Source organism: Mytilus edulis, chromosome 8 (genome assembly GCF_963676685.1).
Source record: "Mytilus edulis chromosome 8, xbMytEdul2.2, whole genome shotgun sequence".
Lineage (NCBI taxonomy): Eukaryota > Metazoa > Mollusca > Bivalvia > Mytilida > Mytilidae > Mytilus > Mytilus edulis.
In genome coordinates, this window is record NC_092351.1 from 11,120,383 (window position 1) to 11,137,083 (window position 16,701).

At 32.6% G+C, this 16,701-nt stretch overlaps 1 protein-coding gene across 1 annotated transcript; it reads left to right on the forward strand.

The window, feature by feature from the left end:
* Positions 1-4,183: 4,183 nt before the first annotated feature.
* On the forward strand, positions 4,184-15,478 carry LOC139484785 (protocadherin beta-3-like). The gene is made up of 5 exons (XM_071268749.1): positions 4,184-7,274; positions 9,392-9,575; positions 13,334-13,627; positions 14,045-14,098; positions 15,368-15,478. Exons 1-2 carry the CDS (start codon positions 4,623-4,625, stop codon positions 9,572-9,574), a joined length of 2,835 nt encoding a protein of 944 aa, XP_071124850.1. The 5' UTR covers positions 4,184-4,622; the 3' UTR covers position 9,575; positions 13,334-13,627; positions 14,045-14,098; positions 15,368-15,478.
* Positions 15,479-16,701: the final 1,223 nt, after the last annotated feature.

The window sequence follows — 16,701 nt, forward strand, 5'->3', positions numbered from 1 at the left end:
CCGTTGCTCTTACTGATAAGTGCTGCTTCCTTATAGCTAAGAAGCAGGAAATATAAAAATAAATTCTATTCTATAGTTGACTTTGATAATGTTCCATTTAATTCGACAAGGTTTGTTTTGCTTGGGTACGTCTAGTTTGAAAAGTAAACATCTATTATTGGTCTCAATTGTTAAATTGAAAGGTCTCGAGTTCCTAAAGCTTAAATTTGTAAAGGCCGAAATATGGCTTCTTAAAATGCGATTTTTTTTTAAAATTATAATAAATTATCTTATTAAAATGCCACATTTTGATTAACAATTAAGCAATATATACAATTAAACATAATTGTGCAGTATTTAAAATAATCAATACACAGTCAAACAAATTGACTTATGAGACACTTGAAATAAAGAGTAATGCTGGTAAAAGGTAACAGTCTATATCTTCACTCTGAGTCTTAATGTCTTTAGAGACCTATTATTCCGCCTGTAAACAAAATGACACGATACAACACAAGTGAAGGATTAATGCCAGACTTAATTATTACCACAAGTTATCAATTGTTTAATTACTAGTTACATTAATTTGTATAATTATAATACGTGTCAAATTTTGCAGTATTATTATGAAAGCATTATTACTTCACTCGTAATCAAATTATAACGCTTTCTACCTCCTATCGAGGAAATGTGTATCGCATGTCCAGTAAACACGCCTGCAATAGGATCCTGTGAGAAACAGTCTGGATGATTTGTAATAAAATATATAACTATAGTTGTATCATACATGGAGGTTAACTTGGTTAAGATATCTATATATAAGTATCATATTCATTCGTATTGATATTTGTGTGAAAAATCTTTGGTTCTTTTTTTCTTAACTGTTTGTACGAAAGAAAAAAAATGGTTTCGTAGAGACCAATTTGACAATAGACACCCTTCAACTTTTTTTCGAAATAATATGTATTATAATGTCATAGAAGTCCTTCTCATAATAATGTTTTATCAGGGTAGTAAAACTTTCCTCTTTCGGTATTGATAAGTTATATTCCTTGAGGGTTATTGCATTATTACTGAAAGAAATAAGCCTTTATTTCTTTATAAAATATTTATTTTTGAAAACATCATCTCGTATATACAACAAATATCTTTTCGTGGCTTGAAATGCTATATTCAACAACACTTTGTTCAGGCATTTAACACATTAAACATTTACAAAAAAATCAAATATTGAATATTTTAAAATATTTTAATGCTTTATCTTCTATTCTTTATACGCATTAAATTTTCATCTATAATCAGAAACTTCTCAAATAGCTCGATGATTATGTATAACTTATTCAACACTATATCAGAACTATATCAAACTTACTGTACCCTGTCTTTGTTCATACTCAGCTAGAAGTGACTAAATGGTAACACTAACTACCACACTTCATCAAACGTGTAAAGCAAAACGGACCCAAACTCATGATAAAATTTAAACATCTCCTATTTTGTTATGAGAAAATTTAAATAAAATTTAGTTACTGAAATATTCCAAATATAATACTTGAACACACATGTTGTTTTAGAATTTGCTAATTTGTTCACCTGAAACTTACGAATGGCATATAACCCATTTGCATGCAAATCTATTAGACTAGTTGAAAAGACATAAACGGTGCCAGTATCAATTAATATGTAATAAGGTATTATATACTAGCCTTCATTAAAAAAAAAACCACCCAGATAAGGTGGATTCATTACCAACTTAAGACGAGATTTAGCATGTACCGACTTATGAATAAGTACTATACTATTCTTGCTTCTATCGACTGTCCTGGGTAGGTACTATTATTATAAACTTTGTTACCTTAAGCTTTGCAGATCATCGGGGTATTGTGGGTATAGGGTAGGAAGTATTCTTAAGCTTTACAGTTCATCGGGGTATTGTGGGTATAGGGTAGGCAGTATTCTTAAGCTTTGCAGATCATCGGGGTATTGTGGGTATAGGGTAGGAAGTATTCTTAAGCTTTGCAGATCATCGGGGTATTGTGGGTATAGTGTAGGAAGTATTCTTAAGCTTTACAGTTCATCGGGGTATTGTGGGTATAGGGTAGGAAGTATTCTTAAGCTTTGCAGATCATCGGGGTATTGTGGGTATAGGGTAGGAAGTATTCTTAAGCTTTGCAGATCATCGGGGTATTGTGCGTATAGGGTAGGAAGTATTCTTAAGCTTTACAGTTCATCGGGGTATTGTGGGTATAGGGTAGGAAGTATTCTTAAGCTTTACAGTTCATCGGGGTATTGTGGGTATAGGGTAGGAAGTATTCTTAAGCTTTACAGTTCATCGGGGTATTGTGGGTATAGGGTAGGAAGTATTCTTAAGCTTTACAGTTCATCGGGGTATTGTGGGTATAGGGTAGGAAGTATTCTTAAGCTTTGCAGATCATCGGGGTATTGTGGGTATAGGGTAGGAAGTATTCTTAAGCTTTGCAGATCATCGGGGTATTGTGCGTATAGGGTAGGAAGTATTCTTAAGCTTTACAGTTCATCGGGGTATTGTGGGTATAGGGTAGGAAGTATTCTTAAGCTTTACAGTTCATCGGGGTATTGTGGGTATAGGGTAGGAAGTATTCTTAAGCTTTACAGTTCATCGGGGTATTGTGGGTATAGGGTAGGAAGTATTCTTAAGCTTTACAGTTCATCGGGGTATTGTGGGTATAGGGTAGGAAGTATTCTTAAGCTTTACAGTTCATCGGGGTATTGTGGGTATAGGGTAGGAAGTATTCTTAAGCTTTACAGATCATCGGGGTATTGTGGGTATAGGGTAGGAAGTATTCTTAAGCTTTACAGTTCATCGGGGTATTGTGGGTATAGGGTAGGAAGTATTCTTAAGCTTTACAGTTCATCGGGGTATTGTGCGTTGCTTGCTATAGCCTTAAACCGACGAATACTGAAAGAGATTCATTTTGAATAACAGAGCATTGCTAAATCAAAATGTTTCTCCATAAAATGCGGAAATAATTACCTTTAATAGAGGTTTATACGCGATCAGCAGCATAAATTTGTCCTTGATATTTGCCTAATCACCTATTTGTGATAAGGCTACATATCGGAAGATTGAAAATACTATCTGCTGTCTTCAAGAATCTGACTAATTGGAAACATGCAATGTAAGTCATGAAAATGCAGACCTTTATGACCAGTTCATTCGATTTTACGTCTTAACGGAGATTTCACACTTAATTTGCCATTAATCGTTGGATGAACAAAATGAGCATCTAAAGTCGCGTGCAGAAGTGCATTCCGAACGGATGCTTCAGGCGGATAAGACATGAAGTGTCCGTCATGAATTATTTATAACCAATAAATTATCACCTCAGTTTCCAACTTTTTTTCACTCATTCATTGTATATATATCAATTTTGCAGGAAGAGTGGACCGAACTATTGAACAAAACACAGTTTAAAATATATATATTCTTTTTCTAAATAAATAATTTATAAAGGCAATGTAAGAATAATAGGGGGAAATTGAATGAACCTAAGAAATATACAGAAAATATGAATAATATCTCATGTGATCTAAAATGTATATTTTATGATATGATATATAAAAATTTAAAATCAATTTCCATTTGTTTTACTCCTCAGAGATGATTTAACCAACTTGAAAACTTTTAAATTATGCAGATTGCTGACGAGTTTCATTTATTTTAAAATTTTTAAAACAATTTTTAAGATAAAACTGGAAATAATAAATAGTAAATAGAAGTTATCCTTCATAATGCACTTGGTTTGCCTATTTATGATTATTAAATACTCATTTCAGTTCGACAGAATACTTTTTAATTTCCATGTTGAATTGTGAGTGAATCAATAGAATATTGAACGCCCCAGTGAAGGCAAAATTTAAAATTACAACAATTAGAACGTTTTAGAAAATTATTCAATGCACGCAAACATTTAAACAAAAATACTGCGAAAATCATACAAATGAAAAAACGGGCCAATAAACTGATATTTATAGACAAGTATTATAAGCAAATAATTTTAGTATAATAACGTGGTGAATATAAAAGAAAATAAGTGTAGTCAGTAAAAAACATACAAAACGACATTTCCTTGCTATTATTACTATAATGCACCTTTTAATGAATAGTGAATCGATAAATCTGATTGGATACCGGATGTATGATGGGCGGGGCTTAGTGATATGCATTGATTTTGATTGTAAATACAGGTAGAACATTCAATAGAGGTAGTATCATGCATCAATACAGAGGACAACAAGCGAAGATTTGATGAATACTGAGTTTATTTATTTTTCTACCGACAGTACATCGAGTTATACTTTTAAAGGGACCTGTGTGATTTTAAAGTTGAAAGCCGTTCTATAAACAAGTCATTGTCGGTATCAAATTCTACTAGAAGAAATGTGGGGAAAATCCTCGGATTAAAAAGTAAAAAGGATTATCTAGTATATAATATGATTAGAACTTTGGATTATCCGACTGTTGATTATTGACAAAGTGTTTTATCTGAAAAGTAAATATAATTTACAGAGAAAATGAGAATTGTCAGTCCGTACCTGTGAAACACATAAGTGGCGAAACGATAACATGGTATCATCTGAGGAAGCGATCATGTAATTTAACGATGTCTTCCAAGTGTTTATCAGTATTACTAACTGTGTTAATGATATCAAACTGTAACGGAGTACCTGTCAACTACGCTATTGATGAGGAGAAGGGAACAGATTACTATTTAGGAAGAATTTCGGACGGCGCTAAACTGAGAAATTTCACTGGAATATCAAGCGATGCCGAATTTGAATCATTAAGGTATAATTTACTTAGTAGTGGCAATCCTGATGCTCAGTTCTTCACAGTAAATGAAAGAACAAGTGATTTATACACAACAAAGACAATAGACCGAGACGAATTATGTAGATATTCAGATACTTGTATATTACAGTTTGAGGTAGCTGCCGATACCTCTGCTAGCGATTTCTTTACAAAAATTAACATCATCGTTAATATTCTTGACATTAATGACAATGCGCCATCTTTTCCGTCAGAGGTAGTGAATCTAGCACTATCGGAAGCCACAGTATTAGGTACTTCCGCTTGGAAAGGAGGCGCTGATGATAGAGATCATGGAACATTTTCAGTTCAGCAGTACCAATTGTTACCCACCGACACGCCTTTTGCAATTGAAACAGAATTTTACGCAGACGGAAGAACCCAGGTAACTCTTAAAGTTAATCAAAATCTCGACAGAGAAATAAACAATTCATTTACATTGACAATCACGGCAGTAGATGGCGGTGTTCCGCCTAAAACAGGCTCAGTTACTATAAATGTTCAAATAAACGATATTAATGACAACGCACCAAAATTCGCAAAATCTATTTATAATATTACTATCAACGAGGATCTTCCCGTAAACACCGTTATTCTCAAAGTACATGCTAACGACCCGGATGAAGGTTCAAATGGCGAAGTTACATACAAGTTGAGTACTTTGCAATCAGCAGACATTTTTAAATTGTTCAAGATTGACTTACAAACGGGTGATATACGTATTACGCAATCATTGACTCAGGAAGAAAGCAAACAGTTTAAAATCATCGTGGAAGCAACCGACAAGGCATCATCGCCATTAACATCGCAGACTCAGGTCATAATACACGTTCTTGATACTCACAATACAGCACCGGAAGTGACGGTTACAACAATATCGTCGAAAATCAACGGTGAATATATTGAATATTCCGAAAATGCTAACATTGGAATTACCATGGCAATAGTTTTAGTTACTGATCATGATAGTGGTTACAATGGTGCTGTGACGTGTACTCTTAACGACGACCATTTCTATTTAAAATCTGAAGGAGACAACGAATACAATATAGTATTAGGGAATAGTTTGGATCGAGAAATCAATGAATGGCATGAAATTGTAACAACGTGCAGTGACGCTGGATCGCCGAGACTTAGTTCGTCTGCCAGTTTTCGTCTGCACGTGCTTGATGTTAATGATGTCCCACCTGTATTTACACAAGTTTTGTATAAGATCAACGTTGAAGAAAATGGACCAAAAAGTGTAAGTGTAGTTCAGGTTCATGCAAACGACAATGACGTCACAGCAGACCAGAACGTTCGGTACAGCTTAGAGCTTGCAGAGGATTACAAAGATATATTCAGTATAGATAGTACGAATGGACTTATTTACGTAGAGCAATCTTTAGACCGGGAAACTTATCCAACTATTACTTTTAAAGTACTTGCTACAGATAGTCAACCGCAACCTTTAACAGGAAGTGCTATGGTGGAAGTAACTGTACTTGATGCCAATGACTATGACCCGGTGTTTACGCCATCGGAATTCCAGTTTACGGTACCAGAAAATCGTCCACCAGATATTTCTGTTGGTCGTGTTGTGGCTGTTGATGCAGACAGTGGTATAAACGCAGAACTACAATACACTTTATTGCCCATGAGCAGTGAAGCCCCTCCCTTCAGAGTACTGATGAATGGTACAATATTAACAACGATGTATTTTGACCGGGAAATGACAGCCCAGTACACATTTTCTGTAATGGCATCTGACAAAGGCTCGCCATCACGTAGTAGCACAGCAACAGTAATTGTCAACGTTCAGGATGAAAATGACAATCCTCCTATATTCATTTTTCCAGGACAGGAAACAGATGAAATTAGAGTATCGTATCAGTCCTTACCCAATACTGTCATAGCAACGATTCAAGCATACGACCCCGATAGCAGCTTTAATTCTCATATTTCATATATTATGAATGGTTCTAACATTTTAGAAAATTTCGAATTAAATACTCATACTGGACAGTTTTCAGTGACATCACAACTTGACCAGTCAGACATTGGGACCTATGATCTCATTTTAACTGCGGTAGACAACGGCGAACAAGAGCATCAACGAAGTGTAAAATTAGTTATAATTGATAAAGCAACCGTGGCGGCCAGTCAATCAGAAAGCGAGATAAAATATTTTGCCATTGCAGTTGCGATATCTTGTATAACTATTGTTTTATCAGTTTTAATTGTTTTGGCGATTTGTTTGATCAAGCGAAAAGAACGTCAACATCATGAAAAGATAGCAGAGAGTGTAACAACTTGTTCGTCACTGGAGACGGACAGCGAAGGTTCCGATATTCGCTTCGGTGATGTGTGTACCCGAGGCATCCTGCACAAATCAAGTACCAACTCCCTGAAGAGAAATGACCAGTCCAGTAAACCTAATCCTATAAAGAAACCATTCACAACAGTGGTGAGGATTAACTTTTATTTTTATTTCAAGTTTATAATCTTTATTAGAACTTACGTTTTTGTACGAGTTGTAACGTATTTGTTGATACAACAATAATCCTATGGAGTAAACTTGATCAAATTTATTGTGGGCTAGGACTTAACAACTTGTCACTTTTTATAATTCAGATAAATATTTTGAAATGAAACATAAAATGTTTTGGGAAAAGATTTAAGTTTTTGAATAACATGTTTTTATAATGATTAATAGACCCAACTTATTGTCGTCTGAAATTGAAAAAAACTTCATTTACAATAAAATTGATAATAATCAGATAATACATGTATGATTCATTATAAACTGAGTAATAAATAAAGGATCAATAAGTCATTAAATTTAGAATCCGACTTAAAAATTGAGGATTTTCGGAAGAAAAAAAAATTATCGAATGAGTGTGGCGCTATTTATTGCAATGAATAATGAATGTAATAATCGATTTTCGTTTAGAACATCTATTTTATGTTTTTAAAGATAAGTGAAGAAGCTCCGAGGTTTATGACATTTCATGCACTATGAAATTTTATTGATTACGAAAGGTTGTGTTTCTGTCTGTTGCTATCATCACTGGTACTGATTTTTTTTAAATACAGAACGGGAAAAAATAAAGGCAGACACTCAAATCTGTTTTTTTTTTAATTTTGTACAATTTTAGTTCAGTTAAAAATACAAGCTTCAGTAAAAATTATCTAGTCCTTTTTATTAAATATCAAGCTAAAGAGGAATATAATGATGGAAAAAAATATCTGACACAGCCACTACGGAAAATAAGAAGGAAAAGCTCTTATTGATTTCAACTCCATATCCATGACAAAATGTAGAAAAGACACACAATTTATCTCGATTTTTAGTCGTTACTGCAGTAGAAAAAAAAAGCTCATAATAAAAATTAGAAGGGCGTCAGTGATGGTTTTTAAAAAAGAAATAAAAAATACAATTTATAGTTTAATAAAAAAAAGCTAAGTGTATATTTTCAGGGTTGTTAAATGATTCAAACCCATTTCTCATAATTATTTATTGAAAAGTTATTGAATGAATTAGGACTGTAACAAGAGAATATGTAATGGGATAGGTAAAATATACCCTAATTATTGAATTAAATCTTGCCTTGTCAGCTTCTGTCAAAATTACTTGTATTTTACATATAACAAAGTGTTCAATCCCCCAATTTCTGATCATTATTATGTATATTAATTACATATTGTCGCCATACAAAACATTTTCTTGTTACAAGATAACAGTTTGACAACTTGACAAAATGATTTTAGATAATTACATTATTTTGCCAATTTCAACACATTTTTACGATAAACACAACCTGTACCTATGGATTTCCCATGTTATTAGTCCAACAAAATGTTTCATTATAGTTCATATAATTTTCTTTCAAAATATAACACTGGTGCAAATATTATAGTAATGCCTCCTGAAGCTTAATATTCTCATGGTTAAAATTAAAATATGTAATCCCTCATCTACAAACCAGTTACAAGTTCCAAAATTTTCGCATTCAGTCGTTGTTTCACAACGGTATACATATACATATTAATAAAAGGATTTAAAACAAGAGACTGCCAATACATAACTTCCAAATTAAAACAAATGGCAACAAAAGTCAGTTTTACAAAACAATAAGACCATTTGAACGATTTCAAATGAAAAGAAATAGTACACTATGAGTCATTCTAGATGGTTGCAAACAATCTGATGTGAATTGATAAAGATATCAAAATCTTTCATCATTCATCATTCATTATCATTATGCCACACTTTCCTTAGCACCTTTATGGCTTTACCCATATATATTGTAAACACGGTCTGCTGTTGGCCATTCACGAGCCAAGATTCACGTTATGTGGTCTTTTCTGATTATCCTACCTGTTCAGAAAAACCTATGCATCTTTAAAATTTTAGTAGAAAAGAACAGACCAAATACATTAAAGACATTTTCATTTTGACTATGAAGAATTTTAAATCAACTTAGCATATATACAACTTTTAGGTTTTGTATATTATTGAGTAGAAAGTCTTAGTATTCCACCATTTCAACAGACTATATTACAATTAAATAACATTTTTAGGTATCTGTTGATGAAGTGATACCGGAAGTTATATCAGATTCTGTTGAAATCTGGGACTGGGCAGATAGTGAATACAGCAGGAACACAGGACAGTCGTTACCACGTGACCTAGAACCCTTTTCCACATTTTCCAGTACAACAAAACAGAAGAATAAAGTTCATTGGCAGGCTAGTCAGTGCTAAGGTATGTATAAAATATAAAATCAGTTCAGGTGTTGTAAAATAATCTAGACCGTTCGTCTGTCAGGACGAGAATTCACCACTACGTTGTACTAGAGCCGGAGCTGTGCCGGATTTAAAGATATGCCACCTTGCCAGGACACATTATTTTGTCTCCGAGCCAAACAGATTTGCTCTTACTCCCTAATGCCGCGTATTTAGCGGAGAGGCAACAAATACCAATGTCAAAGTCTTTGTGGTTTGACTTTTCTGGGGTAAGAACCCCGACCTTCTACAGTCGAGCCAACACGCTACCACAAAACCACTGAGGCGGTGAATTATTCGATACCTATTCTGTTTTAGGTCAAATAATGTCTAGAAAATTATGAAAAAAAGATTTGACGCTGTAATTCTCAACCGTGGACAGATGCTTATTTTTAACAAAAAGTTCGTGAAACGTCATCAGGTGTGTTCTGCCTACTTTATTTTTTTATTTAACGATCTATATTTGAACAGTTTAATGTTTGAACAATTCATCCGTTTAAAAACTATACAAAAATGTGATAGTCGATAACTATACAAAAAAGAAGTAGCAAAAAAACTAAAAGCGCAAACAATATACCCATTATTGTTATAAACAGGCATCTCTTGAAACACAATACTAAAAAGGATTTGCTAAAGCTATGAATATAATGTCTCCGGTTTGTAAGTTTACTTTGAAGTTCCTTAACTATTATGGTATAAAGAGAAATTCTGTTGATAAATACATGATCGACAAACAAACCCGGTATTAAGCGGCCATTAGGCGCATTGATTTCTACTCTAATGGCCACTGTTCCAGGATTTGTTGCAGGGATTTGTCTATTGACGAGAAAGGATGAGATTTGTTTACATTACCATTCAGATATTTATGTTACAGTGTTAGTATTTACTCACATTCAATCTATGCAATCAGTTTTCAAGATCGATTTTAAAATTCATATAAATAAATGCATAATGCAAATGAATCGTGATATACAATGTATCAGGGATTATATCAAACAAGCCTATATGTCACAGGCACTTGTCTCAGAATGTTTTTTTCTGATATTATACCTTAATGTGTGATATTAAGGTATAAAGGAAATTTTTGTCTGAGACAATTACCTGCGCTATATGTGCATAGCGTATATATACTGATTGTTTTTTGCAGAACAATATTAATTTTAAACGATTTAGATAGGAATAAAATATCAATATTTAAAAGGATAAATAAAAAGTAAAAGAACTACAAGGAAAATTCAAAAGGGAAAGATATTAATCGAATGGCAAAATCAAAAGCTCAAACACATCAAACGAATGAAATACAACTGTCATATTCCTGACTAGTCCCAAATATAGATGTGAGTTGAACGCCACCGAGTCAAAACCCATTTTTTGCATGTTATATTTTTGTTAACTAAACGATTTTATTGACGAATGTCTATGTGGCACTGCAAGCAGTTAGAACCATCACATCACCTAAAACATATCATCTGATAGATGTAGCTGTACATCACAATTGCGTTTTGGCTAATTTCCGCAATGAGCTGCGACGTAGTTTTATCTTTGTAACGCCCAATCTAAACTCATTTTTTTTTAAACACAGAGCAAAAGCAAAAATACTAGTTCGGTTTTGAGCAATTACATTTTTGTTTTGATGTGCTTACATACGGAAGAATGGATGATTGTTTTACAATTCTTTCTCCTTGGATTTTTTGTTGTTGTGTCGGTTGGAAAATATATTATTGATATACTTTTGTCAGTTATGTAACTATGTTGTCTGGTCTTTTGATCATGTTTTACAAACTGTTATCAAGTTTGTTTGTTTTCTATAGTCACACTAACGAACAAAATGAAAACGAGGCAATTAATGAGAAACATAGCAATAAGATGTACCGTTGTAACACAATTAATTCATTAGTTTGAATAGATATTGCATCATCGTTATCAAGTTATTTGATAAAATATAATAATATGATAAAGTTTACCACAAGTATATTCTAGAACACCTGTGAAATAACAATAGTGATTTTCTGTCATTCATTAACTTGTTGTAAATCTTGTTATTTTTATTTGTTTGTTATAAATCTATACACTATTTGATTATTGAACTAAAAAACACGGGTTTTTGTCCTTGAGAGTCATTGTTCATTTGGGCTTTTAGTAAATGTTATCATAACCTCCTAGAAATCTATATAAAATCAATTAGCCCACATAAAAAATGTATTCTGCTCGATACAATGTGAAGCAGATTAATGTGAAACAGATTATAAAACTCGTTCCCTACGCTCAGCCGATATGTACCAGTATCAATATGACAAAAAGCTGATGATAGGTAAACTTATAGGTCATTTTCGATTAGAAGGAGTTGTTTTCATGACGAGTTTTAGCCTCCTGTATCATAATCTGTTATATGATACTATCCTTTTTTAGCATCAAATTCAACTACGACTTCTTAAAACTTTTCGATGACTGTACGTATTCCCATGGAGATATTTGAAAAAATGGGTTTATCTTTTTTCCCTCTTTAATTTTGCATCTTCGATTGGAAATGTATATATATTTGCCTCCCCTGAACAGATTTCCTCATATATAGATGAAACACACAGAACCTTTAGAAGACGTATCACTTAATATTATATAAAATAATTTCTACAGATTGTCCGATATCAAACTTTATTTGTTCTAAACTGCCGAACATTTGGCATTTTGATAAGCGAACCAATTTTGTGATTTTATGCTTTATAAATTGAGTATCGACCGTCGTATTTATGGAAACTTGATGATAGTAAAGATCCTGAGACCCAAGTTTTACTACAATATGTCTAATGATTTTAACACTGGGAGTTGGATAAACAGGAACGACCAGAAATAGCAACCATTCACTTTTCGCATGAAAAGAAAATTTTAATGGCATGGGTTGAAGTGATAATAACGATGTTTCATAGTCAAATCGATCTTAACGAGGTTTTATTTTATATTAATGATGGATAAATTTATAGAAAATGCACCGATCCTCATCATCTACAAAATAATGTTTCTTTTTTATCCATTTATGAACGGTGTTTTATCATTGTGTTTGATCTTTAACTTTATCCCAAAAGTTATTAATTGGCATAAAGATGAAGATTTAATATTGATAAATATAAAAAATACTTTGACCGACGCCAGACCTCTTTAACGATAGTAGACTGTAGGGTCACTATAGATATGAAAGAAAATTTATTTTTATTTTAAGGAATTGTACTTCGAATAGAATAAGACAAAATTCTCCATTTTTTGTTATACAAATAATATACCGGATTTTTATTCAGGTTTACGAAGGACTTTGTAATTAATAATCAAATAATTTTTCATGATGTATTTATATTAGGGATATACTTGTGTAGTTTATTTTCTTAACAAATATGGGGAAAACATTGACCAATCCCAATTTGACGCCAATATTCAAATTAAAATCTCGAAGGACAGTAATTTTTCATTTTGAAGTTTATTGACGCTAAACGTCAAAAGTTAATTCTGTAAAATTTGGTTTTGAATGTCTACAGAATTAATATTGCCTTGATCTTAGAGGCTCTGTTTGAACCTTATCGACACGCTATCTTAATGAAAGTGACTTTTTCAAGTCTTTACTAAATTTTCCTTTTATGTTTATCAAGGCGAACGAACGTAATTACACATTTTGACAATATCACTTTTAAATTTTACACAAATCAATACAAACATATTTCATATTTAGTTTTTCATTTAATTCTATTTCAGGTGATGAATAAGAAGATAAAAGATGACTTTTGATAGACCTATATTTTTGTATATGATATACCAGGTTTTTTTTCTGTATTTTCTTCGTCATTGAACTTTATTTATCAATAATAACTTTATAATGATAACATCATCTTTACTGACGTATGGTGGAATTATCACATGTAAAGAAGAACTACGACAATCCACTCTACATGAGACTAGCGAGACCAGCGAGATTCACAACCAATTCAAAGTATCTGCCAAAATCATTTTCATAGATAACATCTATGCAACTATGAAAGATTGCTTATGGTATGTTTATATGTATTTAATGCACTAATAACACACAAACAGCGTTCTGTCTCCATGAAATATTTCCATTGGACACTAATAATCAATCAATATAGACAATATACGAAACACGTGAAATACACCCTTTTATTAAAAATTGACTCACGGAAGTATGTTGCATATAATCTAAATCGGTTATATATTAGAATTATAACTTCCAGCAAACATTGGCTTTTTTAACCTGTTTAATTCTAAGTACTCCTGTAAACTGGAGCGATACTGAAAACATATATTGTTGAAATTTGCATCTGGTGCAGAAAAACTGGTACCAATAGTATTTTAAATGTAGCCAATCTTTTGGTGAAATTTATTTTTTGCTTCTGTTTACTTCATATTCATATAATAATAATACTAATAAAGTATTGTTTATTAATATAGGAGCAGCTGGCAGCCACTTTACAATGCCGTATACAGATCAACAGACGAATTCCGGTAAGCTATTATATTCTTCTTGCTTCGACTTCATATAAGCATATTTAAAGGCATCTTCGTTATACTTCAAATATCAAGAATACGTGCATACTAATCGAAATAAGTTTCTGAAAACTAAGGAAAATGATCTACAACACGCACGACAAAATATCTGAATCATTCCATGTCATTATAACATTTGAAAGGATGGGTATTAAATTCACAAATAATCGATGAAACTGATCTAATCAATGTTGGTTTTAAGAAATAGACAGTAAAGTTATTATTTTATGGTTAAGTTTAGTAAATTATATATAATTTAAAATCCGACACATGTGTATTGCTATAATGGACTGTATCATCCCAGAAGTCGTTTAGATTTTTCGCTTCTCTGATTCTATTTATCAAGAAATGAATCAAGAGACCAGATTGTCTTAGACGTTCATCGCTACACGTGACATCAAAAGGACATACTAGTTGGTGATGCATAATCATGTGTTTGACAAAGTATATTATAAGGCGTGGTAATACACATCTGTTCAATGCTAAAAGTAATGCATTCATATAATGAAAATGGCAGATAACACTAGTATGATCTTGTCTATAATAGTAAATGTTCGAATAAATCACGAGTTAATAGTCCCCGAGAAGAAATGTAAAAAAAAATAAACGTTAATCACTGAAAGTATCTTAGCACTGAATTGAGGTGTTTTCATTCTTAGTAGATGTGTAGATATCATGGATAAACTATACAACTGAGAGTTCAGAGCATATTAAGAAAATTTGTAATGTTCGGTAGCGCTTTTAAAACTCCCTCGTTCGAATGGCAAAACATGAGTAAGCTAGGTCGAGCGTTTGAAAAAACGACGAAACGTAAGGGTCTCTTGAATCGTCTCTATTTTGTCATCTTGCATTTGACATTTATATACATTATATTTGTCATACAAAATGCTATACAAGTTAACTGCCTACTATTTAGAAACATCAAACAACATCAACATAAAAAACATAAACATACTTATATGCATTTGCATCTGAGATTTTTCAGATTATAATGATAAATCAATATCCCCATTAGCACCTTAATTGTTTCCTGGCTAATTAAACACATGTAGTTGGTATTAAATTCAAATAGTAAGAGAAAATACAGCATATAAAGTGGTGTTTACGAGTCGGGATCAATGGTTGACGGGCATTGATTTCAAATAAACATAAATTGAAACTGATCATGTGTAATGCAACCTCTTTCTTTTGTTTCTTCATCTTAGTTTTTTTCTTTTATTCTTTTAGGTGATACACTCTAAAGAGACAGCGGAACAAAAGTTTCCAGTTTGTGCAATATTGTATTTGTTATTGTTTTATTTTATTGTTTATTATTAAAATTTTATTACGTTTTTAAAATGCCTTACAAATCCAGTATGATTATTGTAGCTAAACATTGATATGTATATTATATAGAAATAAGAAGATGTGGTATAAATACCAATGAGACATCTCTCCATCAAAGTCACAAAATGTAAACAAATAAACAATTATATTGAGACTTTCAGCATTCAGCACGGAGCCTCGGCTCTCACCGACAAGTTATAAAGGCCCCAATATGACTAGTGTAAAACAATTTAACCATGCAGGAAAAGCAACGGTATAATCTCTATAAAAAATTAGAAACCAGAAACAATTATTGACTACATGAACAAACGACAACCACTGAATAACATGTTCCTGACTTGTAGAGGTGAAAACAAATGCGACGGGTTTAAACCATTTTTAAAAAGGCGTCAAACATCACTCTCGCCCGAAATAGTAGTGTAACGTTACAACATAAAAAAGGAAATACCGGTATAATAAGTAATGATTAAGATTTCTTAGTAAGTTTGGTACCTTGAGCTTACATTCAGTGACTGTGTACACTCATTATTACGGTACAATTTGTTTTTTAGTGCTTTTACGTAGAAAAACCCCACCAAATATGGTATGATTGCCAATGAAACAACTATTCACCAGAGTTTAAAAGTGGATGTAAGCAATTGCCATTTTTCCACAATGAGATGCCGTATAGCCGGCAATCGAAGGCTCCGAAGCGAATAATGTGGAGTTCAAACAAGAAAACTGACGGCTTAAATAAAACAAAACTATTCTACTAAAACAAATATGACAGACATGAAGCAAACGAGCACGTCGAAGTCCATTGACGAAAGAGGGACGAGATACCACAGGAACAGAAAAACTCATAAATCGAAAATAAACTGACAACGTCATGGCTAAAAATGAAAAAGACCGCTTGAAACAGAAAAATAATGGAACACAAGAAACAACATAGACAACTTAAGACTGAGCAACACGAACCCTACAAAAAACTAGGTGGGATCTCAGGTGCTCCGGGAGAGTAGGCAGATCCTGCTTCACATGCATCACCCGTCGTTTTCTCATAAAAAAAACCACCAAACCAAAAATATTACAAAAGCAATTATCGGTCGTTCAGAGTAAACTATTTTGACCTGTTTTTTTTAGACAGTCAAACTTAGCAGGAACTATATACAAAACTGTTATTGTGAAACGATCTGAGGATCAAGGCTTTCAAAATTACTTGACTCTGGTTCTATAGTATAATGTTTTGCAACACT

What these genes read in the sequence shown, in the direction of transcription:
- LOC139484785 (XM_071268749.1), top strand. Translation starts at nt 4,623, where the DNA reads ATGTCTTCCAAGTGTTTATCAGTATTACTAACTGTGTTAATGATATCA. An exon ending in AGAAACCATTCACAACAGTG is followed by an intron (nt 7,275 to 9,391) that starts GTGAGGATTAAC and finishes TAACATTTTTAG; the next exon opens with GTATCTGTTGATGAAGTGAT.